Source organism: Pseudophryne corroboree, chromosome 1 (assembly GCF_028390025.1).
Source record: "Pseudophryne corroboree isolate aPseCor3 chromosome 1, aPseCor3.hap2, whole genome shotgun sequence".
Lineage (NCBI taxonomy): Eukaryota > Metazoa > Chordata > Amphibia > Anura > Myobatrachidae > Pseudophryne > Pseudophryne corroboree.
The window spans coordinates 984,141,458-984,168,798 of NC_086444.1; the positions used below are offsets into that span (position 1 = coordinate 984,141,458).

The 27,341-nt window shown below is 42.4% G+C and overlaps 1 protein-coding gene across 2 annotated transcripts in view; it reads left to right on the forward strand.

The window, feature by feature from the left end:
• The window catches only part of LRBA (LPS responsive beige-like anchor protein), a 1,108,277-nt gene that overhangs the window by 127,534 nt on the left and 953,402 nt on the right, over positions 1 to 27,341 (forward strand). For both annotated transcript variants that reach the window (XM_063920568.1, XM_063920569.1), the window contains exons 2-7: positions 3,641 to 3,872; positions 6,452 to 6,552; positions 9,789 to 9,884; positions 10,557 to 10,678; positions 14,018 to 14,144; positions 26,865 to 26,984. In XM_063920568.1, the coding sequence (XP_063776638.1) occupies positions 3,641 to 3,872; positions 6,452 to 6,552; positions 9,789 to 9,884; positions 10,557 to 10,678; positions 14,018 to 14,144; positions 26,865 to 26,984 (798 nt within the window). The remainder of the gene's footprint in view (positions 1 to 3,640; positions 3,873 to 6,451; positions 6,553 to 9,788; positions 9,885 to 10,556; positions 10,679 to 14,017; positions 14,145 to 26,864; positions 26,985 to 27,341) is intronic.

Below are 27,341 nucleotides of genomic sequence, written 5' to 3' on the forward strand. Positions count from 1 at the left end.
AAAGAGGACCTGGAGTTCTCTCATTCGGTGCTGCAGAGTCATCCGCACTCTCCCGCCCGTTTGGGAGCTTTGGTATAATCCCCATGGTCCTTTCAGGAACCCCAGCATCCACTAGGACGATAGAGAAAATAAGAATTTACTTACCGATAATTCTATTTCTCGGAGTCCGTAGTGGATGCTGGGCGCCCATCCCAAGTGCGGATTATTCTGCAATACTTGTACATAGTTATTGTTACAAAAATCGGGTTATTGTTGTAGGAAGCCGTCTTTCAGAGGCTCCTTTTGTTATCATACTGTTAACTGGGTTTAGATCACAAGTTGTACGGTGTGATTGGTGTGGCTGGTATGAGTCTTACCCGGGATTCAAAATTCCTCCCTTATTGTGTACGCTCGTCCGGGCACAGTACCTAACTGGAGTCTGGAGGAGGGTCATAGGGGGAGGAGCCAGTGCACACCACCTGATCGGAAAAGCTTTACTTTTGTGCCCTGTCTCCTGCGGAGCCGCTATTCCCCATGGTCCTTTCAGGAACCCCAGCATCCACTACGGACTCCGAGAAATAGAATTATCGGTAAGTAAATTCTTATTTTTATTTGACACAAGGCTATCAGCCCCCCATCCGCAGCCCTTGGATGGGGGGGGGGGACAGCCTCGGGCTACACCCCTGGCCCTTGGGTGGCTGGAGGGGGGGGGGGGACCCCTTGATTTAAGTTGTCACCACTCCTCCAGGGTACCCCGGCCAGGGGTGACTAGTTGGGGATTTAATGCCACGGCCGTAGGGACCAGTATATAAGTGTCCCCCGGCTGTGGCATTATCTCTCCAGCTAGTGGAGCCCGGTGCTGGTGTTAAAAATACGGGGGACCCCTATGCTTTTTGTTCCCCGTATTTTTTGCACCAGGACCGGACGCAGAGCCCGGTGCTGGTTGTAAAAATATGGGGGGGATCCCCTGTCAATTTCCCCCCCCCGTATTTTTACAACCAGGACCGGCTCAAAGAACCCGAGGCTGGTTATGCTTAGGAGGGGGGACCCCATGCAATTTTTTTCAGGGTTTTTTAAACACTTTTGTGCCGTCCAAAAAGTCGAATCCAGGACGCACACTATTCGTCAATTGGTCCATTTTTCGACAGCGGGACTGTCGAATCCGTTTTTTATTGAATATGTCGAATTTGGGTCCGGTGGGAGGGTATGTGCGACTGTCGAATTTAAAAACTGTCGAATTCCGGCCGGAATTCGACCGCAATTGCATATACCCCTTGGTCTCCTTGATCCTCTCCTAATTCTCCTCCTACCTCAATAACTGTTCCATTTCGGTTTCTACATCTAACTCCACTTGCCACTGCCTTCCTGTCAGTTGGCATTTTCCAAGGCTCAAACCTTAGTCCCCTACTCTTTTTTTATTTTATTTATTTATTTCATTTTTTTTTCCAATTTACACCTCATCCTTTGGTAAACATCTCAGTTCCTTCACTTTTACAATATGACCTTTATGTTAACAATACTCAAATTTATCTCTCTGTAATCTCCTTCTGAAAATCTCTGCGTTTTCCCAAATTTAACATGCTTATCCTTATTCTTTTTCCCTCCTGGCTATCCCCTAAGTTTGCCATCTAGGTGTCATCTTTGACTCTTCTCTGTCTTCACCACACAGGTGTACAATATATTGCCACTCTTTCCGCTTCCATCTCTGCAGTTACTCTAAGATCAGGCTCTTACTCATCCATGATGTCACTAAACTCTTGTACATGCAGTCCTCACCTTCTGGCTTAACTATAGTTACTTCCTTCTCTCTGGACTCCACCTCATTCAGCTTTTTCCATTTCAGTCTAGCATGAACACTGCTGCTTGTCCCATTCCTTTCTAAATGCTCTGTCTGCCATAACTCTCTGGAACTTGCTTCACTGGCTCCCCATACCCCCTGAGACCAGTTCAAACTTAGAATTCTTACTTAGAAAGCACTTGATAACTCTGCACCCTACTACTTCTCACTTCATCTCTGTGTAGACTACTCTTCTTCTGACTGATATCTTTATCACCCCTCACCCAGGTCAACTCTTCTCATGCTTGCCACAGAGATTTCTCCCATTCTACACCTTTCCTCTGGAATTCACTCCCACACCAAATCAGACTTTCTTCTAGTCTTACAATCTACAATTATTTACTCAAAAATGACATTTCAGCTAAGCCTCTTAATAAATCTCCACTCATTCGCTGACCACCGCTTCTTCCCATTTCACCTTCTACTTATTCACCCATCTTCCTCTCATGGGAAGGCTTCTTTGTGTACCTCACCAGTAGTATCTTTGCTTTTAGGGCTCCTTGTCTGGCATAGTCCCCTTTAGCGACTCTGGTTCTGTATTTTTGCCTTTCATTGGGTACAGTCTCATGGAGTGCTGGACTGCTTCCTCTATCCATGACTCATCGTTCCATTCCTGTCGTGGCCTAGTGAATCTCCCAATTGTCTTCCTTATCTGTGTCCTATCTAGTCTGATTGTTACTTGCTTTGTGGTGTTCCAGTGATATTTCAGATTACAGTTACTATAGCTTCTGATGTGTCTATTTTCACTGTTACCTGTCTATTGCTTGTACAATGCTGCGTAATCTGTGTGGCATCTTAAAAACAATTTATGATAATTTTATATATACTGCAAATCTTTGATAACTTGGTGTAAAGCCTTACAAATGAATCGTCCACACAAATACTCTTGCTGTGTTGCCTCTGCATTCTGTTGTCCTATACTGTAGTCTGATGCTTGATGTTGCTTGTGGTTGGATTCTATTTTTGGCTACGAGTCACACCTTATGCACTATAGTGATGCAAAAGCTGGTGGAAAACGGGTGGTCTTCAGTATGCCGGCTGTCGGGCTCCCGGCGACCAGCATACCGGCGCCGGGAGCCCGACAGCCGGCATACCGACACTTATTCTCCCTCGTGGGGGTCCACGACCCCCCTGGAGTGAGAATAAAATAGTGTGGCGCGCCACCGTGCCCGTAGCGTGGCGAGCACAGCGAGCCCGCAAGGTGCTCATTTGCGCTCGCCACACTGTCGGGAAGCCGGCGGTCGGGCTCCCGGCGCCGGTATGCTGGTCGCCGGTAGCCCAACCACCGGCATATCGTAGTGAACCCGTGGAAAACAGTTAAGTTGCTGTGCAGCAGTGTTGTGAATGATTGTGCACACCTTACAGCAGGAAAAGAAATGTGAACAATAGATGCACACATTTCATGGCAATAGTGAACAGTGCATCTCTCTTCAGTCTTAACAAAATTAAATTTTTACTGGAAATTTGTAGATTTTTATTCAGGTATAATAAACCTTATAAATTGTGAGACGGTGAGTTATGTTATATGACATAAATTATAGTGCAACCATATCTCCCTGAATGCTAGGATAACTTTCATTAGACAAGGATATTTTTCAAAAAAGTATGCGTAACAGATTTAAATGTTGAAAATATTTACTGAAATTAAATTTAGTGCTGGTCTGACTCTTGGAAACCAGTCTGGTATAGATTGGGGTGATACTCTCTCACACTCGCCCTACATATCATACAATTTAACATTAAATCCATGTGGTGGTGGTGGTTGTTTTTTTTTGCATGATTTATTTATTACCTTCATTCTTATGATGTTAAAAATTGTTACAGCTTGTAGGAGGACAATTTGATTTGGAGATGAATTTCATCATTCAAGAGGGGGAGCGCATTTTCTGTATGGTTGAATTGTTGAACAAATGCGATGTCCCCTGCCAAGCCGAGATCTGCAGCATCTTCACTGCCATCTTGAAGAAAAGCATTCGCAATCTCCTCATCTGCACAGAAGTTGGCTTGGTTGAACAAGTTTTGAACATAATTGACAAAGTTGACAGCATGATAGCAGGTAATTCATTTAATACCACCATCTAGAGTAATGTTACAGCAGGAACCCATATATAATACAAGCTGCGGTGAAATGCAAATGGCCAACTGGGTTTATTTCTAAGTGTTAAATTAGTGACCTAGTGTAAAGGTACATACACACTGGGCGTGTATGCACAGCGATGACTGCCGACATCGCTGGGCTGAAAATCGCTCAGTGCATACACACTTAGCGATTTTTCCCTCTGCCCAGTGATGTCAGCGGGGGTGAGCGGCTTTCCATAGCAGGACGCTATGGAAAGCCGTCTGCCCCACCGCTCATCTGCTGGGGATACTAGTAGATGAACGGCAGCCGCTGGCGATGAAGTAGGAGCGCGCATCAGCGCTCACCGCTCATCGCTTGTGCATACACACTGGGCAGTTTTGAGCTGAAAGCAGCTCAAATCACCAAAAGTTAGCTGCTTTCAGCTCAAAATTGCCCAGTGTTTGGGGCTTTAGATGGACGTACAGACCGATCCATGAATGGATTTATGTGGTCACATGTGGACGGCTAATTTTGGATCATTTCAGCAATCAAGGGCTTCAGTGAGGGATCTAATATCTAATATACCTGGTAATCTCATACGAACAGAGGGACGTTAACTGGTCCAATTTTCCAATCTGTCATGTTTGATCAGAATTGATCTCTGGAGTCCACATGGTATAACGATCTTCCAATTTGGTAAAAAATGGCAATGGCACAGCCATAGTGTTCTGAACTGCTAATGGTATTTCTGCAAGTATAGAACAGGGTGGTTGACCAAACCGTGCAATTAGACTTCTTTGGTAAATATACCATTCTACGTAAAGAGGACCAATATAGAAATGGTGTAATACCGTGTGTTTTTTTTTTTCCCCCTTCCCTCTTTCGTTTGTACTAGTTTTACATTACTGAATGCTGCAGAGATCTTTCGCAGTGCTACATTGTTCTTTTCATATCCACATGTGAAAATTATTAACTGAGCGAGTTACCAATTGCAAACCGTAATCTCCTGATTGGACTTTCATCTTCCTCCATTTTTCAAGTAGTGAATGGAATAGGTTTCCCAGTTCTGACTTGCATGCTCGTTTTCCTTGGGGTTTGGCTAGGGATGGCAGAAGACTAGTAAAATGAAACGTGTATGTGGTACTGCAGGCTTACATAATAGAATATGGTTTATGATTAACTTACCAAATGTTCACGGAATGCCCAGTGTGTGTGCTTGAAATGTATAGGATAATGTGCTTATTAAAATACAAATAAACATATAAAAGCATGCTTGTATGCACTGATCACTAAGAGTAGAGCTAAGGGTGAACGGTAATAGCAAGAAAAACAAACTTCATGCATACCTATTGATGTAGACAGACAATATAACCAAATTGCGCTAACACTTGACTGTAAAACCACCTAAAATACAATAATCTTTGGGGGAGTTGGCGGCTATTCCCAAACAGGTCCTCTTGCCAGCGTAGAACCAAATATGTATTGAAGTGCAAAGGTTGTCAGAGGAGCGCTCAGTCACTAGAAAGTTCTTAAAGATTCTTTTTGCAATTTCTTTCAGAGCGATAATCAGATAGAGATGGAGCTGGTACCTCTGAAATAGCCCCTCATTTAAAGCCAGGACAGCATTGGGAGCACATGCAAGAGCTCACAGCAAAATAACAGCTACATTGTTATTAATGATCCCCTGGATAGATATTCTTAAATGGACTTTCACTGTCACTAAAAGATCCCTTGGATTTTTAATTTAATATTTTATTCACGAGAGTCTAACTCTAAATTAATCACTAGGATGTCCTCTGTCTCTTAAATTTAGAAAACACCCCTGAGGTAGTCTTGAAGACGAAACGCGTTGGTTGCCAATCTTAGACAAAGTGGGTGGACAAGCTGCCATAGGAGCTCCTCCCCGGGTGGGGTAGACAACGTGTCCCAAGTGTTACCAACTAACCCATTAATGTCCATATTAATGTAAGAGTCTTATCCTTATTTTAATAACAAAAACTTTTTAATCATTTGGAAAAACATGAAATAATGAGTGGTATCGTCGTTGGGTGATTTGGTTCGATAGTCTATTTCAGAGGTACCAGCTCCATCTGATTATCATTCTGAAAGAAATTGCGAAAATAATATTTAAGAACTTTCAATTGACTCTGCGCTCCTCTGACAACCTTGGCACTTCTTCAATACCTATTGATGTAATAAGATTATATAGGATGCACAACACTGACACTGCTGTGCTCCCACATAATGAAACTCTGGAGATTATAATGGGGTTTCCGGCTTATACAGGGCCATAGCGCTAACTACTGTGATAACAAGCTGTAATGTCTGCAAGCACAGTTGTGTGTTTTTTCATTATTATTTTTTTTAGGAAAAACCTTGAGGTAGGCATGGTCTCCAAAGGTGGTATATTATTAATGAACATAAGGGGAACATGATCCCATTACTAAATCGTGGCTTTTAATCTCCATGCTACTTTTTTCTGATAACCTTTATCGTTACTGTGTTTTAAGGACTTCTAGTTTATCAGTCTTTTATTTGTTGCATGAACATCACCATGTGTTTTTTATCTGGTACAGATCTCTTGGTGGACATGTTGGGTGTTTTGGCAAGCTACAGTCTCACGGTCCGAGAGCTAAAGCTGTTTTTCAGTAAGCTGCAAGGAGAAAAGGGACAATGGGTGAGAGAGACTTTTTTTCCCTTTTGGTTATTTTTATAGTATTTGTTAAACAAAAAAACAAATGTAAGTGTCTTCATCATTAAAGGAAAACTTTATACAACAGTTAACGCAAGTTCCATTCAATACTAAAGTAACGTAATATTAAGGTCATTGGCCTTCTAAAGCCTTAAATAGTCCAGTACTGTTGTATTCCAATACCTCTGACCTATTTGCTATTGATAAACCACCTCGGTGAGCTCCCCACTACTGTACCTCAAGCTGGGAAGTTATGCACTCCAGACAGCAGGCACAATATGTTAGCGCTTTGTAAATAGATGTTAATAATAATAACAATTCTGATTTTTATCTTTAACCTATAGAACTCCACTAAGTGTGAAATTCTTTTCTTAACCTACTGCTGGCCTATATTTGTATTGTTTTGATCAAGTTCTGCATATAAAATGTTTTAATTTGCTTTAAAAGGGATTGCAAGCTTTATAGGGTTGGTTCTTTGGGTGATAATTGTGTCTCCACCTATTAAAATGTAAACAGAAATTGTTTAGTAAAAATGGCCTTTCAAAAATAGTCAACTTTTTATCTCCCAGACCTTATACGTTATAGCATGCATATATGACATACAATTAGTATATAGCACATGCAAGTTATTTCTTTAAAAAAAAATAGCTGTTTATGGACCAAATATAGTGTTTTTCTCCCAGTTGCATGTGACCCGTGGCAGTCTCTGCCCTAGCCGCTCTCTGCAGGCTATGGGGGGGTATTCAATTAAGTGCCGTCAGTAACTCTACACAGGGAATTCAATTACAGGCATTTTCGCACAGTTTTTAATCCATTTTCGCCCATGCCGGTTCACTTTTTTTTTTTTTTTTGGTTGAATCGTCATAGGTGAAACTTGCGTCAAAAATGAGTCAAAATGCCTGCAAATTCGCCTAAACACGTGTATTGGCAAATTCGCCAATACACATGGTTTTCGCCAATGCCGGATTTTTCGAATGGTTGAAAAAAAGGACACTGTCATTGAAAAGGTCGAATGTAAATTCAACCTGAAAATGGGTGAAAAGTGCACTAATTGGTTATCCCCCCCCTAAGCCTAAAAGCTGAAATCACCAGCTATGAGAAGATTCTGTGCAATAAGAGCGGTGAAACTGTATAGAGTGCGCTCTCATAAGAACCCCAGCACATCTCCAAAACACAGTGGTGCTTACAACTGAAATATTCATGAATAAAACCTTCATGATGAAAGAAGCAGATTTCTTATTACGAAACTGTAATTATGTACACCGCACATTGTAAAGAAATGTAAAATGATTTCTAATACTTAAAATTACATTACTGCAATGGTTGGTCACAAAATATACACATTTAATAAAAAAATGTATACAGAAATGTCTACCCAATGGAGAGGAGGCAAGCTAAATCCATAAATGAGCACATTGTACCAATTGTTTGCTGTTAAATACATGAGCATATAGTAGAAGGGTCAAGATAATGGTCTAGAAAGATTTCATATTATTTATTTATGAAGTTAAATAGCGTCGGCATATTCCGTTGCACTTTACAATCGAGCTTCAGTAATAAAACAAGACTGCGTAATGACTGACAGTGGTACGAGGGTCCTGCTTACAATTTGTTGATAGCTTGGTGTGGGTGGTAAAACTTGCTTTAAATTGCTTTGAAGATCTGTTGTGCAGCTTTGAGGATTGCTTCATTCACTGGTTTGGGCCATGTATGGGGAAACCATTATCCATTGCTTGTTGTGCTGGCACAACTTGGTACACTTGTAGTCACTGCTTTTAGGGACTTGTAACCATAAAAGTGTAAATAATTAAAATCTAATCTATGATGCCTGTAACTTTTTATTGGGCTGTGGGGAGATTTGATTTGTCAGTGCCGTTCCTTTCTTCTCTAAATTCCAAAACCGTTTCCTTATGGTGTTAGGAGTTTCAGTCCACTTTAATTTTGACAAGGATTTTTAATATAGTTTTTGTGTAAATCGCTTACTTAAAATTGTAGTTGGTTTATAGTCACATTTTAGTCATTTTTTTTTCTTTTGCTTTGATTTAGTCCATGTATCTCAGTTTTAATTTTAGTCTTATTTTAGTCAATATTTTAGTCATAACTTTTGCAGCAGTTTTTAAGGATACTGTAATTGATTTTGCTGAAGAACTTCTCTAAATTCCCTTGAGAAGTTTAATCTCTTAACTATGCGTTTAGTAATCTGGGCTCAGTAGGCTGAGAATGTGTTATATACGGAGTCTAATTTACCAGAGTACTCCCATACCTCATATACAAATGAATGCCTTAAGTTTGTAAGAACAAACAAGTGCAATACACAATCCGATTTCATTAACAGCAGGTCATACAGTGTATTTATTTTCTGCAATTACTTTATCTAGACCATATAATTTAATTTAATACCCTATTTCCAGTGTTAGATCCAGTGTCATTTGACAAGGATTTTAAACTTCGTTTTAGTCTTAGGAGGGATCTAAAAAAAAAGCAAATTTACTGTAAATCGAGGTAAATTTGCGAAAGCGACTATTCAATTGTCCACGTAAATGGTTTTTGCTGTAAATTTTATGTTTGCACTTTTTTTTTTTTTTAAGTCTCATAAAATGACCCAAATATATACTTATACCAATTTTTATGTACCCCAAGTTTAACTTTAGCACTTATTTTGCTGGAAAAAAATAAATTTCTATAATTTTTTTTACATTTAAAAAAAAAAAAAAAAAATGCATATAACAGCCATTTGACCCAATTTAAATACCAGAAATATGTTTATTATAACCAATAATAACCTTATGCTGTTATCCGATGTTAGTTTAGCTTTTCTGGCGGGTACGGACAGGTTAACCTATTTTTTACTTTTCACTTTCGGCACCAATTTTCGCAGTAATCCTGTTTTCGCAGCTTTGTATTTGAATAGGGCAAAGCACGGGAGCGTGCATACCCACAAAAAGTCAGTTTTTGTGGCAAACAGACGCAAGAATGGCAAACTGCAATCGCGGTATATTTCTTCAATTACGCCGCTAATTGAATTCCGCCCTATGTCACTTTTTTTGTTTTGTCTTAGTTAAGATTTAGTCAGTGGATCTCAGTCTTTATTTTAGTTTAATTTTAGTCCTGAAGTAAACCGTAGTTGACAAATGCTTTTAGCTACAAGTTACGTCGACAAAATTAACACTGGTTTCAATACCATTACCCTTTTTTCATACATTTGTGTCCATTCTCTTTAGCCTCCACATGCAGTTAAGCTATTGTCTGTGTTAAAGCACATGCCTCAGAAGTACGGCTCTGACGCTTTCTTCAACTTCCCCGGAAAGAGTGCTGCAGTAAGTACCATGAGTCTAAACTTCACTACGCTGCCTTATTTCTTTGCTATCAGACTCATTGCTGTAGCAATGTTATCCGTATCATCATGTATAAAAACATTGCTTTATAAAAACTGTAATTGCTCATTGTTCCAGATACATTAATTGTCATGGTCTATAATAGACAAAGCTGAGATTGTAGCATGGCATATTTGTTGTCTGAAGAACCTTCTTTTCCCTTTCCACTTTTTTGTATGTTTGCCAAGAAAATATTTATGAGGTCATCAGTGTTCTTAGTTTGTTTTAAGAAGCCATGTAATGTGCTTTATGCAGCATTGTCTAATCTGTGACTGTGAGAGTGCTGGTTTATTGAGGGTGCAAGGTGGTTTATATAGCGAAGAAAATGAGTATCTATTAGTGCATGACTAATGACACAGCTTGTACCAGTGCACCGTGGGTAGTAATCACTTTATTATTTTTGCGGTGTGGGTTAAGTGATTGTGTGTGGTTCATTCATGTTGTGCAATAAAATGTCTTCATCCCACTGATGATGATAATGTGATTATTGCATGTTTTATTGTATGCTGACTAATGGTGGTTGCAGCTTAATGTTGGTATTGTGAAATAGTGTTCTAAAATGTACTGTTTTGTGTTGAAGCAATTATGAAATGTTAGTTATTAATTTATCTTTAGGCCATCGCCTTACCCCCAATAGCTAAATGGCCATATCAGAATGGATTCACATTTCACACTTGGTTGAGAATGGATCCCATAAACAACATCAATGTGGACAAGGCAAAACCATATTTGTATTGGTAAGTGTGCTACGTTCCTTCTGCATAGTGGGCACATATACCTTTCAGTTGGTGTTTGGCATATTTTGGGGACAGTGGTGAGATTAGCTTCTGATTTGTTGCTAGTTAAATTACCATGTTCCAAAACTTTTATTTAATTAAAAACACTGGGGCTGATAGTTGTTTTTGGCATCTAAAAATCCTATCTAAACTGAACTTTTTTGACGTCCAAACAATTGTCTCACAATTCAACTGTGTGTGCACTTATGCATATTGTGCATGTCGCGTGGAAACATACTGCGGCGAAACACTTCTAAACTTTCTTCTTTGGGCGTCTAAACTCCCGTTTGGACGCACAAGGTGCTGAGTTTACACATATTTTTTTTTTATCTCGCACCTCAGGCGGCTGCAATAAAATGTGTCCTCTGTGTTTGCTGGGTGCCTGAATAGCAGAACATTTGAATTGCTGCCATCTGACACCCTATAGTGGAGGTCACACAAAAAAAATTGAATCGGCCCCGATTGTGTTCTTCAATTTGGAGTAAAATGAAGTGCATCTACACGCACATTGTATATTAGTCAGATTCAACATTTCATTGGAGTCAATGTTTTGGTTACTTAAAGCAAAGTATTTTGAAAAAGTATTTGTAAAATGTAAACATATTTTATTCTGGTTATCTTTCATTTTATGTGTTTATATTTTTTAAACTTTTGTTCAGCTTTTAACAAAACAATGTAATAAGTGTCAGAGTGCCAAAGAAACAAATTATAAAAGTATGTAAAGAAGCCATCTAATAAGCCAAATAACTTTTTTATTTTAATTGTTTTTTCAAATTCAAAATACCACCTAACAGTTGCCAGAAATCAAAGACGTAGCAGTTGTACAAATGGGTAAACATACCACGAAGTGGAAAATAAGTAATCAGGAGAATTCAATTGTTTGTGCTGCTGGGCGCAAGTTTGCGTGCCCTTATCACTTATTGTGGGTGCCATCCCCAAAATGCAGGTGATAAGTCTGTAAAACTACTTCTCCCGTCTAAAGAGACAGTTCAGGCGCCCAAACGCCAGGAGCAATGCTGTTAAGGTAGTGTTCACAGACATGTTCATGCGCCGAAACGCCAGGAGCAATGCTGTTAAGGTAGTGTTCACTCTAGGTTTTTTTAGGGCAGGGTGCTGACCTTGGGGAGGGAACATTTTTGATTCGGGAGGGCACATTTTAATTTAGAAGGGCAAAATGATGTACATACTGTAATATGTATGCAGGTGTCTTAAACTGGCAGCACACTGTATCTTATAAACCATCCTGGGACACCTTCGCTTCAATCTGACAGCACATTTTAAGTTTAAATGTGCCGTCAGATTGAAGCGAAGGTGTCCCAGAATGGTTTATATAGCATTCATGTGCTGCCAGTTTATTTCTGAAGTGTCTCAATAGGGTTTATATAGTTTATTAAACTATATAAATCCTATTGAGACACTTCAGAATTAAACTGGCAGCACATGTTGCTATATAAACCCTATTGAGACACTTCAGAAATAAACTGACAGCACGTGTTGCTATATAAACCCTATTGAGACACTTTAAGAATTAAACTGGCAGCACGTGTTGCTATATAAACCTAATTGAGACACTTCAGAAATAAACTGGCAGCACATCGTATTTTAAATGTGCTGTCAGATTGAAGCGAAGGTGTCCCAGGTTGGTTTATATACGATGTGCTGCCAGTTTATTTCTGAAGTGTCTCAATAAGGTTTATATAGTTCATTAAACTATAAGATTAGTTGAGTGCTGCCAGATTACAACTAAAGGGGCACCAGGCAACCTATGTAGAGTAGGATAAATAGCTTAGTCTGGCAGCACTAGTCTTGTGTCAATTTAACTTACTGGAGGCTGATGCTGCGGGAGTGAGCGTGCTGGTCCCCCCCTCACACACTGCGGAGCTGGATGAAAATGGCCACCACACTGATCCTCCCCGGCGTCCTCTTTTATAGGGTCATGTACACAGAAGAGGGCTGGGTTTGCCTCGGCGGGAGGGGCAAACCCAGCCCTCCTCATCTCACCAGCAGCCTACAGTATTGTCGAGAGCTGTGAGCGCATTAGCGCGACAAGCCTGAGGCAGCGGCAGGGAGGCATGGCAGCACTGCGGGAGCAGTGGCAGCGTAGCGGGGAGGAGTACCAGCGCTGCGAGAGGAGTGGCAGCGCGGCGGGAGGAGTTTCAGTGCGGCCCAGCGCGGCAGTCCTTTAGTAATTAACAGGGCGGGCACAAACGGGCAGGGCGCATTCTGACACTCAGAAACGGGGCAGGGCGCAGCGCCCTGCGAAAGAAGGCTAGAGTGAACACTAGTTAAGGTGTCCATTAAGTTGTACAGGATGGTGTGAGAAAATAATCTGTGATAAGTGATGGTCTCCCAGTGTCACAAACAGTTGAATAGCTCACTTCACATTAGACGGGATCTGTGGCTACGATAAAACAATTGAAGAGTTACAAGAAAGAGCAGACAGCACTCTCTGATGTAGGGCACACTACTTAAAATTAACTGTTTTGTGTCTGTTGAGCTATAGTAGGAGAAAAGGCGTGTGGTATAGAAGATAGACATTAGAAAGATAGTCAGTAATTAGGTCTACACCAAGAGGTCGACAGGCAAAAATGAGACGAGGTCAAAACGTGTTCATTTGCGTTTTAAAAAAATGTTGTACCCAAATTTGTTGAAATGCATTCCCTTGCCACGATTCGGGCTTGGTGGCTTGCTCTGCTTTGCTTGCCACAAGGTTAATAAAGGTAATGGTTTGTGACATGGATTGTGAATGCAGCAAAAGTAGTAAACACATGAAAAAAAATATACATGTCGACCGTTTTCATGTTTACCTTTAATGTCGACCTTTTGACCCTGTCTAACTTTTGACCATCAACCATATGTTGTCTACCTATTGACCCTGTCTGTCTATACATTGGAACCTGGAGAAAAGCTTGCAGCACTGTTCAATTGGTTTCTTCTGCATGTGTACTGAGGTGAATAGGATCCCCCAAAAAACAGTACATACATGTTTGATATGGTTCCTGCCCATTCAGTTACAGGTCATAGCTATAATACTTGCAAGCTCTAGGACTAGAAGTAAAGCGTATTTATGATATCCACATAGACTACTTTGCAGTACTGATCTTGGCTAATATTTGGCAAGGGAAAGAAAACAAAGTATTTAATTTGAAGCCCATGTACCTCACCCAAAATTTGTGTAGTATGGGTAAATCTGGGAATGGTTTGGCTCCGATCATTTATACCTTCTGCACAGTTCTTACCATCAAAAATCATATTAGGAGACTAAACCCTGCCTGTTATCATTTATTCTCCTTGCTTTAGTTTCAGAACAAACAAAGGACTTGGTTACTCTGCTCATTTTGTTGGCGGGTGCTTAATTGTCACATCCATAAAGTCCAAGGGAAAAGGCTTCCAGCACTGTGTGAAGTTTGATTTCAAGCCACAGAAGGTGAGAAATGTTTAGTAAATGATCTTTCATATCCCTACATGTGGGGGGGGGGGGGGAAGGAAGCAAAGAAATACAGATCTATATATGTGTATAAATAAATATTTATTTATTAAGTTTCCTGTATAGTGCAGCAAATTTAGAATTTAGTGTGTATGTATGCATCTTTTGCTTCTCAGGAGTTACTCCCGGCCAGCGCAGCTCCTGCTGCTGACTGGGAGAACCTCTTCGCTGCCCCGGGTCGCAGCAGCTGCCACCGTAGCCCGCCCCCCCAACGGTCCGGCCACGCCTGTGTTGGCCGGACTGCGCACTTTAAATGGTGGCGTCCAGCCCCCTCCCGCCCAGCGACCGCCTCTGCCTCAGAGGCGATTGCTAGGCAACGACGGCTGGCAGGCGCACTGCTGCGCCGGCGCATGCGCAGTTCTGACCCGATCGCTGTGCTGCGATAAACTGCAGCAAGTGATTGGGTTGGATTGACCTCCCCATAGTTAGGCAGCAGGGATGTACGGACAGAAAGGAAGCAGGGGCATAGAAACAGAGAGAGAGGCAGCAGGGATGTAGGGACAGATATAGAGAGGTAATTGCAACCAGGGTCGGCAACAGAAATCCTTGGGCCCGATACAGTGAAATCTCTGGAGTCCCCTTAGATTTGATATACTGTATACACCATGGGTCTTCAACCTGTGGCCCTCCAGCTGCTGTGGAACTACACATCCCAGCATGCATTGTCACAGTTTTGCTATTAATAACTGCTAAAACTGAGGCAGGGCATGCTGGGATGTGTAGTTCCACTGCAGCTGGAGGGCCGCAGGTTGAAGACCCATGGTATACACAGTATAAATAAAGAAGTTTCAACAGCAGCACTCTGGAATAAAACACACAATGACAGACACTTTCAGCCCACATGTTAATGCAGCACAATTTTCGTCAGGTTGTGTGTGTATGTATGTAGGTATGTGTATGTATGTAGGTATGTGTATGTATGTAGGTATGTATGTGTATGTATGTATGTATGTGTGTGTATGTATATATGTGTGTATATATATATATATATATATATATATATATATATATATATATATATATATATATATATATATATATATATATATATTTCTCTAACGTCCTAGTGGATGCTGGGGACTCCGTAAGGACCATGGGAAATAGACGGGCCCCGCAGGAGACATGGGCACTCCAAGAAAGAATTTAGATTCTGGTGTGCTCTGGCTCCTCCCTCTATGTCCCTCCTCCAGACCTCAGTCAGTTTGAATCTGTGCCCGGACGAGCTGGGTGCTGTTTAGTGAGCTCTCCTGAGCTTGCTATGAGAAAGTATTTTGTTAGGTTTTTTTTATTTTCAGGGAGCTCTGCTGGCAACAGACTCCCTGCATCGTGGGACTGAGGGGAGAGAAGAAGCCCTACTCTCTGCAGATAGGTCCTGCTTCTTAGGCTACTGGACACCATTAGCTCCAGAGGGATCGTACATAGGATCTCACCCTCGTCGTCAGATCCCGGAGCCGCGCCGCCGTCCCCCTCGCAGAGCCGGAAGACAGAAGCCGGGTGAAAGAAGCAAGAAGACTTCGAAATCGGCGGCAGAAGACTCCAGTCTTCACTGAGGTAGCGCACAGCACTGCAGCTGTGCGCCATTGCTCCCACACTACACCCACACTACACCCACATACTCCGGTCACTGTAAGGGTGCAGGGCGCGGGGGGGGGGGGGGGGGGCGCCCTGGGCAGCAATTAGAGACCTCTTTGGCAAAAGTTTGCATATATACAGTTGGGCACTGTATATATGTATGAGCCCCCGCCAAAAATTGTACATAAAAGCGGGACAGAAGCCCGCCGTCAAGGGGGCGGGGCTTCTTCCTCAGCACTCACCAGCGCCATGTTTTTGCTCCACAGCACCGCTGAGAGGAAGCTCCCCAGCCTCTCCCCTGCAGTTACACGGTAGAAGAGGGTAAAAAGAGAGGGGGGCACATAATTAGGTGCAAAAATCAATATAAACAGCAGCTACTGGGTTAACATTAAGTTACTGTGTTATTCCTGGGTTAATAGCGCTGGGGTGTGTGCTGGCATACTCTCTCGCTGTCTCTCCAAAGGGCCTTATCGGGGAATTGTCTTCAGATGAGCATTCCCCGAGTGTGTGGTGTGTCGGTACGTGTGTGTCGACATGTGAGGTAAAAGGCTCCCCTAAGGAGGAGATGGAGCAAATATGTGTGTGAGAGGGTGTCTCCGTCGACAACGCCGACACCTGTTTGTATATGTGTAATTAAGTGCTTAGGTGAATTTATTGCACAAAAGATTAGAGAACAGAGAGGGAATCTACCCATGTCTGTCCCTATGTCGCAGAGACCTTCAGAGTCTCTCAATGATCACTATCCAAAATAATAGACACTGATATCGACACAGAGTCTGACTCCAGTGTCGACTACGATAATGCAAAGTTACAGCCAAAATGGCAGAAAAGTATTCAATATATGATTATTGTAATAAAAGATGATTTGCATATCACTGATGACTCATCTGTCCCTGACACAAGGGTACACATGTTTAAGGGGAAGAAAGCTAAGGTAAATTTCCCTCCTCTCATGATGAAAAAGAGCGGGAATCTCCAGACAAGAGACTGCAGTTTCCCACAAAGAATTCTCAGGGAGTATCCTTTCCCTACTAGGGCCAGGATACGATGGGAATCTTCCCCTAGGGTGTCACGTTTGCCCAAAAGGTAGCCCTGACGTAACAGCTATCCTCAGGGATCCTGCAGATAGCGTGCACATTCTGGTACACTTCTCAGACCGGTGATTGTGTCTGCATGGGTGTATAGCGCTGTGGCAGCGTGGACAGGTACCTTATCAGCAGAGATTGAGACCCTAGTATGTATGTGTGTATGTATATATGTATATATGTGTGTGTATATATATATATATATATATATATATATTAATTATAAGTATGTGTGTGTGTATGTGTGTGTATATATATATGTATATATATATATATATATATATATATATATGTATGTATGTGTATATATATATATATATATATATATATATATATATATATATATGTATGTGTATATATATATATAAAAGATGCTGTCTTGAGAGATATATATATATATATATGTGTATATATATATATATATATATATATATATATATGTATATGTATGTATATATATATATATATATATATATATATATATATATATATATATATATATATATATATATATATATATATATATATAACATGCCCAAAGAGACATGAGTCTACTGGGTCCTAGAGTCAAAGCTATGTCGATTTCTGCTTGACGTGTCCTGTAGAATATGCAATAGACAGATGATGCCGACTTAAGAGGCATATGGAAGGCTGAGGATTGTGTGGAGAAGGGTTCTCGGACCTGGTCTCCACAGCTATAGCTGGTAATTCTGATATTTTGCCTTATATTCCTGCACAGCCTAGGAAAGCACATTATCAAATGCAGCCTTTCGAACAAAGAAACAAGAAAGTCCGAGGTGCGTCCTTTCTTGCCAGAGGCAGGGGCAGAGGAAAGAAGCTGCACAACACAGCTAGTTCCCAGGAACAGTAGTCCTCCCCGGCCCCTACAAAATCCACCGCATGTCGCTGGGGCTCCACAGGCGGAGCTAGGCCCGGTGGAGGCACGCCTTCGTAAGTTCAACCACAAGTGGGTTCACTCCCTGTTAGATCCCTGGGCAATAGATATTGTGTCTCAGGGATACAAGCTGGACTTTGAGGAGATGCCCCCTCACAGACGGCCCTGCCGGCTTCCCCCCACGAGAGGGAAACAGTGTTAACTGCAATTCACAAATTGTATCTTCAACAGGTGGTGGTCAAGGTTCCCCTCCTTCAACAAGGAGGGGGTTATTATTCGACCATGTTGTAGTCCCGAAACCGGACGGTTCGGTCAGACCCATATTGAATTTAAAATCCCTGAACATATACCTGAAAAGGTTCAAGTTCAAGATGGAATCGCTAAGAGCGGTCATTGCAAGCCTGAAAGGGGGAGATTTTATGGTGACTCTGGACATAAAGGATGCATACCTTCATGTCCCCATTTATCCACCTCATCAGGCGTACCTCAGAATTGCGGTACGGGATTGTCATTACCAATTTCAGACGTTGCCGTTTGGTCTTTCCACGGCCCAGAGAATATTCACCAAGGTAATGGCGGAAATGATGGTGCTCCTGCGGAAGCAAGGAGTCACTATTATCCCGTACTTGGACGATCTCCTCATAAAAGCGAGATCAAGAGAGCAGTTGCTGAACAGCGCATCACTTTCTCTGGAAGTGTAACGGCAACACGGCTGGATTCTATATATTCCAAAGTCGCAGTTGGTTCCTCATCTGCCTCTCCTAGGCATGATCCTAGACACAGACCAGAAAAGGGTTTATCTCCCAATAGAGAGAGCTCAGGAGCTCGTGACACTGGTCAGGAATCTATTAAAACCAAAACAGGTGTCAGTGCATCACTGCACTCGAGTCCTGGGAAGGATGGTGGCATCATACGAGGCCATTCCCTTCGGCAGGTTCCATGCGAGGACCTTCCAATGGGACTTACTGGACAAGTGGTCCGGATCACATCTTCAGATGCATCGGTTAATCACCCTATCCCCCAGGGCCAGGGTGTCTCTCCTGTGGTGGCTGCAGAGTGCTCACCTTCTCGAAGGTCGCAGATTAGGCATTCAGGACTGGGTCCTGGTGACCACGGATGCAAGCCTACGAGGGTGGGGGGCAGTCACACAGGGAAGAAATTTCCAAGGGCTGTGGTCAAGTCAGGAGACTTGCCTTCACATCAACATCCTGGAACTAAGGGCCATATACAACGCCCTACGTCAAGCGGAGTCCCTGCTTCGCGGCCAACCGGTTCTGATTCAGTCAGACAAAATCACCGCAGTGGCTCATGTAAACCGCCAAGGCGGGACAAGGAGCAGGGTGGCGATGGTAGAAGCCACCAGAATTCTTCGCTGGGCGGAGAATCACGTAAGCGCACTGTCAGCAGTGTTCATATCGGGAGTGGACAACTGGGAAGCAGACTTCCTCAGCAGGCACGACCTCCGCCCGGGAGAGTGGGGACTTCATCAAGAAGTCTTCACGCAGATTGCAAGTCGGTGGGAACTGCCACAGGTGGACATGATGGCATCCCGCCTCAACAAAAAGCTGCAGAGATATTGCGCCAGGTCAAGAGACCCTCAGGCGATAGCTGTGGACGCACTGGTGGCACCGTGGGTGTTCCAGTCGGTCTATGTATTTCCTCCTCTTCCTCTCATACCCAAGGTGCTGAGAATCATAAGAAAAAGAGGAGAGAGAACAATACTCATTGTTCCGGATTGGGCAAGAAGGACTTGGTATCCAGATCTGCAAGAAATGCTCACAGAGGACCCGTGGCCTCTGCCTCTAAGACAGGACTTGTGCAACAGGGGCCCTGTCTGTTCCAAGACTTACCGCGGCTGCGTTTGACGGCATGGCGGTTGAACGCCGGATCCTAGCAGAAAAAGGCATTCCGGATGAGGTCATTCCTACGCTGATAGAGGCTAGGAAGGATGTGACGGCTCAACATTATCACCGTATATGGAGAAAATATGTGGCTTGGTGTGAGGCCAGGAATGCCCCTACGGAGGAATTCCAGCTGGGCCGTTTCCTTCACTTCCTACAGTCGGGAGTGACTTTGGGCCTTAAATTGGGTTCCATTACGGTTCAGATTTCGGCCTTATCCATTTTCTTTCAAAAAGAACTGGCTTCTCTGCCTGAAGTTCAGACGTTTGTAAAGGGAGTGCTGCATATTCAGCCCCCTTTTGTGCCTCCAGTGGCACCTTGGGACCTTAACGTGGTGTTGAGTTTCCTGAAATCACACTGGTTTGAACCACTCAAAACGGTGGAAGTAAAATATCTCACGTGGAAGGTGGTCATGCTATTAGCCTTGGCTTCGGCTAGGCGTGTGTCAGAATTGTCGGCTTTGTCACATAAAAGCCCTTATCTGGTTTTCCATGCGGATAGAGCAGAATTGCGGACCCGCCCACAATTTCTGCCGAAAGTGGTTTCATCCTTTCATATAAATCAACCTATTGTGGTGCCTGTGGCTACTACTGACTTGGAGGATTCCGAGTCACTGGATGTGGTCGGGGCTTTGAAGGTTTATGTAGCCAGAACGGCTAAGGTCAGGAAAACAGAATCTTTGTTTATCCTGCATGCTTCCAACTAGCTTGGGGCACCTGCTTCAAAGCAAACTATTGCTCGCTGGATCTGTAGCACGATTCAGCAGGCTCATTCTGCGGCTGGGTTGCCGCTGCCTAAATCAGTTAAGGCCCATTCCACAAGGAAGGTGGGCTCTTCTTGGGCGGCTGCCCGAGGGGTCTCGGCATTACAGCTTTGCCGAGCGGCTACTTGGTCAGGTTCAAACAACTTTGCAATGTTCTACAAGTTTGATACCCTGGCTGAGGAGGACCTTGTGTTTGCTCATTCGGTGCTGCAGAGTCATCCGCACTCTCCCGCCCGTTTGGGAGCTTTGGTATAATCCCCATGGTCCTTACGGAGTCCCCAGCATCCACTAGGACGTTAGAGAAAATAAGATTTTACTTACCGGTAAATCTATTTTTCGTAGTCCGTAGTGGATGCTGGGCGCCCGTCCCAAGTGCGGACTTCTTCTGCAATGCTTGTATATAGTTATTGCTTAAAAATAAGGGTTATGTTATAGTTGCATCAGAGTTTATCTGATGCTCTGTGATTGTTCATACTGTTAACTGGGTAAAGTTATCACAAGTTATACGGTGTGATTGGTGTGGCTGGTATTAGTCTTACCCTGGATTCCCAAAATCCTTTCCTTGTACTGTCCGCTTTTCCGGGCACAGTTTCTCTAACTGAGGTCTGGAGGAGGGACATAGAGGGAGGAGCCAGAGCACACCAGAATCTAAATTCTTTCTTGGAGTGCCCATGTCTCCTGCGGGGCCCGTCTATTCCCCATGGTCCTAACTGAGTCCCCAGCATCCACTACGGACTACGAGAAATAGATTTACCGGTAAGTAAAATCTTATTGTTATATTATATTATATTATATTATGGTGTCCCCATCAACATAATAGTATACTTTCCTGGGGAATGTGGCACTCCTGGTGGCTTAAAAGACTGTTCTATATACACATGCTGTGTAAGCAACGTTTCAATGCAGTTAATGGTGCATCGTCATCAGGTCAAATTTGTATGACCTGATGGCGATGCAGCATTAAATGCATTGAAACGTTGCTTACACAGCATGTGTATATAGAATCGTCTTTTAAGCCGCCAGGAGTGCCACATTCCCCAGGAAAAAAAATAAAATTATATATATATATTGACGAAGTCCTTTTGACTAAACGCGTTAGCGTGGTAATTGGACACTAGGTGTAACTACATCGCTCTTGATCCGATCCTGTGAGGTCCCGGAAGGGAACGTTTTGATGAGCTGTGACCGGCGGCTGTTCCACCTGGGGCTATCCGGAGGTGCCGTGTGTGTGATGACATCGCGCTGCTGATCTCTTTCTGAGATGTATGTATATGTGTACTTTTTTTAATTAAATGCTCCACAACTTTTACTGACATCCGCGCTCCTCATTTGTTCTTTTACATACATATATATATATATATATATATATATATATATATATATATATATATATATATATATATATGTATGTATATGTGTGTGTGTGTGTGTATATATATATATATATATATATATATATATATATATATATGTGTATGTGTGTGTGTATATATGTATGTATGTATATATATATATATGTGTGTGTATGTTTTTTTGCTTTTCTTCACAGCACCAGGGTCACTTACCTGATGAAAAGGCTATCATGCCTTGAAACGTTGTAAGATACCTGTATTTTTGTTTTGCTTTTTTCACTATGCTTTGAATACAAAAACAAGTTTCTACACAAGTCCTTGGAGTGCCGCCTGTTTCCTTCGCCGCATAATACCTAAGCCACAGGTTGGGAAGGATACTTTGTCTATATATATGTGTGTGTGTGTGTGTATGTGTGTGTGTATATATATATTTATTACACACACAACCTGACGAAAATGCTGCTGCATTAACATGTGGGCTGAAAGTGTCTGTCATTGTGTGTTTTATTCCAGAGTGCTGCTGTTGAAACTTCTTTATTTATACTGTGTATACAGTATATCAAATCTAAGGGGACTCCAGAGATTTCACTGTATCGGGCCCCATGATTTCTGTTGCCGACCCTGGTTGCAATTTCCTCTCTATCTGTCCCTGCGTCCTTGCTGCCTCTCTCTCTGTGCCCTTCTTCCTCTTTCTGTCCGTACATCCCGGCTGCCTAACTATGGGGGGGTCATTCCAACCTAATCGCTCGCTGCAGTTTATCGCAGCGCTCGGGTCGGAACTGCGCATGCGCCGGCGCAGCAGTGCGCCTGCGCATGCCAGCCGTTGTTGCCTAGCGATTGCCTATGGGGCAGAGGCGGTCGCTGGGCGGGAGGGGGCTGGATGCTGCCGTTTAGGGGGTGCAGTCCGGCCAACGCAGGCGTGGCCGGACCATTGGGGGGACGAGCCGTGGCGGCAGCATGATGTCACACGCAGCTGCTGTGACCCAGGGCAGCGAAGAGGTTCTCCCAGCCAGCAGCAGGAGCTGCGCTGGCCGGCAGTAACTCCTGAGATGCAAAAGCATCGCCGCTGTGCGATGCTTTTGCATTTCTGTAAGGGGAGGGGGGGGCGGCGGCACTGCCATACGGGGCGGACAAAAGGGGCATTACTACTGTCGACATTATGTGTATAATTGACACAACTGTGTAGCATAACGTGACTAGGGGGCGCTACTGTGTGACGTAATGTGAATAAGGGACACTACTATGTGGCGTACTGTGAATCGGGGGCGCTACGTGTGGTGTAATGTAAATGAGATTGTGATTTTGTGTAATTCGTATTTGGAGTACCATTGTGTGGTGACACCCCTTTTATTTGTGAGACCACACTGCTTTTTTTCAGCCAGCAAGCGGTCACTTTATGGGAGGGCTCAAATGTATAATTTGCAGGGGGGCGCGAACACCTTAGCACCGCCCCTGCCCCCACACCATCTGTATGGCTCATACTGAGTTGCCCTCTTCTGCATGATTTGTATTGTCCAGTCTCTCCTCCATAGTCTCTGTTTTGTACTGTACTCTCAATAGCCCCCACAACACACACAATTACATAAGTATAACTTCCCTCCTGCATGTTATCCTCCAGTCCTTGCTGCCTCTGTGACCCCTCCCGTCGTCTTCAACGGACACTTTGCAGATCTCTTTGCCGGTCACCCGACACTCTGCAAATCTCTTTGCCAGAACTTTGCCAGATGATGATCTAAACAACCATAATTTCTTGGTTATACTTACTATGTGTATAATTGTACTACTACATTTTGTTACGCACTTTAAAATTTATTAATTTGCAATATATCTTTTTTTTTAATTGACTTTTTCGTACAAGATCCTGTCTCATAGAGACCAAAATTATCCGCTTCAGATTTTATCTTCCCTAGTGCTAGGACCATGTTAGTATCATACAGTACCCACAGTGTGCAGGTTACAGTCATAATTTTAGAGCTACTATACTAACTGTCCTTTATACTAGAAATGACATTATGTGTATAAGGGCATTACTACTGTGTGCATAATGTTTATAGGGGGCACTACTACTGTGGGGATTATGTATATAAGAGGCACAACTACTGAGGGCATTAGGTGTATAAGGGGCATTACTGCTGTTGACATTATGCATATAAGGGGCATTACTGTGGGCATAATGTGTATAAGCAGCACTACTACTGTGAGCATTTTTTGTAAGGGACATTACTACTGTGGGCATTGTGTATAATGGGCACTACTGTGGAGCATACTCTGACTAGTGGGCGCTACTGTATGACGTACTGTCAAGGGATACTACTATGTAGCGTATTATGTATCAGGGGCACTACGTACGGTGTAATGTGAATAAGATTGTACTTTTGTGTGGTGTAATTTTAATTGGGAGTACTATTGTGGCCACGCACCTTCTATGTAAGGCCACTCCCCCTTTTCAGGCTGCTTGCTGTCACTTTGCAAAGTTTGCTAGGGCTCAAAATTCTAGTTTGCAAAGGGTGGCAAACACCCTAGCACCGCTGCTACCCCCACACCATGCTGGGCTGCCTCCATCTGCCTGTGTCCTATACTGAGCTGCCTCCATCTGCCTGTTTTGTATTGTCCGCTCTCCCCCACCATAGTCTCTGTTTTGTTCTCTGCTCCCAGTACCCCCCACCACATACACAAGTATGGTAGCTTACCTCCTGCATGTTATCCTCCAGTCCTTGCTGCCACTGCGACCCCTCCCGTCGTCTTCAACGGACACTTAGCAGATCTCTCTGCCGTTTATCCGACACTCTGCAAATCTCTTTGCCAGAACATTGCCAGATGATGATCTTCTAAAAAAACACAAAAGACTATCCTTAAGCATAGTACTAGTTTAAGTACAATAAAATGTCCATGAATCAACCACTTTTCCAATCGTCCTTAAACAAAACAACATACTTTCAAATTTATCAATTTGACATTTATCTATTTTATTTACTTTTTCATCCCAAAGCAAGATTCTGCCTCATAGTCTTATCTGCACCCACTGCCCTCTTTATTTCTGTAACGTTACATTTGTATTCTTAAATATGTAATTCCTTCTTGCGCTTCTCCTGTGTGCTTGTACCTATATTCCCTGTTCTGTCTATCTTGTCTTGCCTTTCAGCTGACTATACTGCACTCTGTCTTCCTTACCCCCCTCCATCATACCCTACTATGTAGGACTCACTTCCTCCTACCTGTCTTCCTGCATGGAAACTGCAGCTGTAGATAGAATGTTACAGGGAGAAACAATGTGATGTCACAGGCTAGTGATGTCACAGTCTAGGTGTGATGTCACAGTAACCAGCAGGAAAGCTACTAAGTTACAGCTTTCTTACATATACATTTTATACATCAATTCTAACTGGATTTACACGAACTTCTAGTTTAATAAAAAAAAAAAAAAAAAAAAGACTAGTGTAGAAAATTAACTATACTGCGATGTTGTACAGAGTGCCTCAATATATAGATAAAGTGAAAACAGAAGTGAAAGGCATTTCTAGACTACATCACTACTAATATTTTATAAGGAAATAAAGCTCTTTATCTAGCAGGCTGAATTAATAATTTTTCATTATATGAGTGTATATAGAGATTTAAGAATTAATTTACTGCTTTGCCCAAAAAGTAAACCCGGTGTTTAAATACATCTCTGAAGTTTTTAGATATATGCATGTGCAGATCAGGGAGTGTGATGCTGCGGCGACAGGCAGCGTTGCACAAAATGGGGGCATGTTACACAGCGCATGCGCACAGCGTCTAATCACCACTGCTCTACAGCAGAGCAGCGATTGATAGGATCCTCCCAACTGACCCCCCCCCCCCCAAAAAAAAACCAAAACAAAACAAAAAAACAACCAAAAAACAACAAGAACGGGGCTACCCCGCAAAAAGCGGGACAGTTGGCTGGTATGTATGTGTTTGAATATATTTATGTATTTATTTCTATATTTTAGGTTGAACTGTGTTGACAAAAGACTTAAAATAAAATAAAATAAAAGAAGGCATTCAAAATAAGAAGTCACCTTAAGCACTGCTGTTTCATAAATCATCCCCAGATATGCGGCACAGATAGTTATAATTGGTAGCATCAGCAAAGGCTATAGCTATAAATGGGTTTGTACAATGCACCTTAATCTATTCTCACAGAGAGGGGCAGTGAAACCATCCTGCAGCCTGAGTCAGAGGGTTGTAAGGGGTATATTTATTGTTTTTTTTTTTTTGGGGGTACCTGCAAATATAATGGATCCAGTAAAGAAATATGGTGATTCTGCACATTCAGTAAGTGCAATGATTGGACGTCTGAGTTTAGGACCCAGGAGTCCTTCTGCTCACGCACAGAATGATGCTCGCACCGCAGGTGACACTGGGAGGGATCCATGTAGATCCCTCTCAGGAATCAATAAGAAGCCTATTAGGCAAGGCTACCTACAGATGATATTGCCTACCGGGTCCAAGCTCTGGAAAGTATCTCTTTCCAGAGCTTGTTACATATGGAAATCACTTTAGTACATCCCATCTGAAGTCCTTTATAGGTTTTAAAGGGAGGCAGAGTATTATTTGTATTGTAGCAATCATACATTGATATGTTTATTATATTGTCCTAATTCGGATAAGTTTTTTCAGGAGACAGGGGGACCAGATCAACTTCCCACCTGGCCAGATTGTCAACACCATTACATTCAGACCTTGTAAACATTTTGCTGTCAGCATTGTGAATGTTAACATAATATCCCACAGCTGAGCAGTCTAGTTGGCTGGTATCCGTTAAGTTACGACCAAATATGTGTATTTTATGTATATTTTACACAGTGATTCTTTTTCTACCTGTAACAAGTCTGCTGCTTATGTTATGTTACTCATTCACTAACACTTTAAAATAATGAAAATCATTATTTTGATATTTAAATCTTTGTTTCATTTTGTAGAATTTTGCACAATTTAGTGATATTCATTAGGGTTTATAGGGTTTTTCTTAGAGAATCCCTGTTCTTAAAATCACTTTTGTTGTGCTAATGTGTTTTTTTTTATGGCAATAAATGGTATTTTTTTTTTTAAATTATGTTTGTTTTAGTGGTATATGGTGTCTATCGTCCACATTTACAATCGATGGAAGAACAGTGAACTGCGATGTTATGTGAATGGTGAACTAGCCTCGTATGGCGAGATAACCTGGCTTGTCAATACAAGTGACGTGAGTTCGTTGGCTGCTGTATTACCAGTTTGACTGCTTTCTGCATATATTAAAATCAATAACTGGTGCTGTTTTACATCGCTGTTCTGTTGCACAGGATGTGTTTTTTTATTTTTATTTATTTACCGTGTAATTTATAAAACTGGTTAGAAAAAAGTGTAATTAAACACAGATAGTGCTCCATCACTGCATCACGCAATCTGCCAGTCTCCAGTTCTACTGCTGGCTGCACCATTGTTTAAATTTGCACATCTGGTTCGGCAAATGGAAATCAGGATAATTGCACTATTCCAGCCTACTGAGGCTAAGGGGAAGATGTACTCAACCTTTAAAAAAGGAAAAGAGGACATAGGTGTT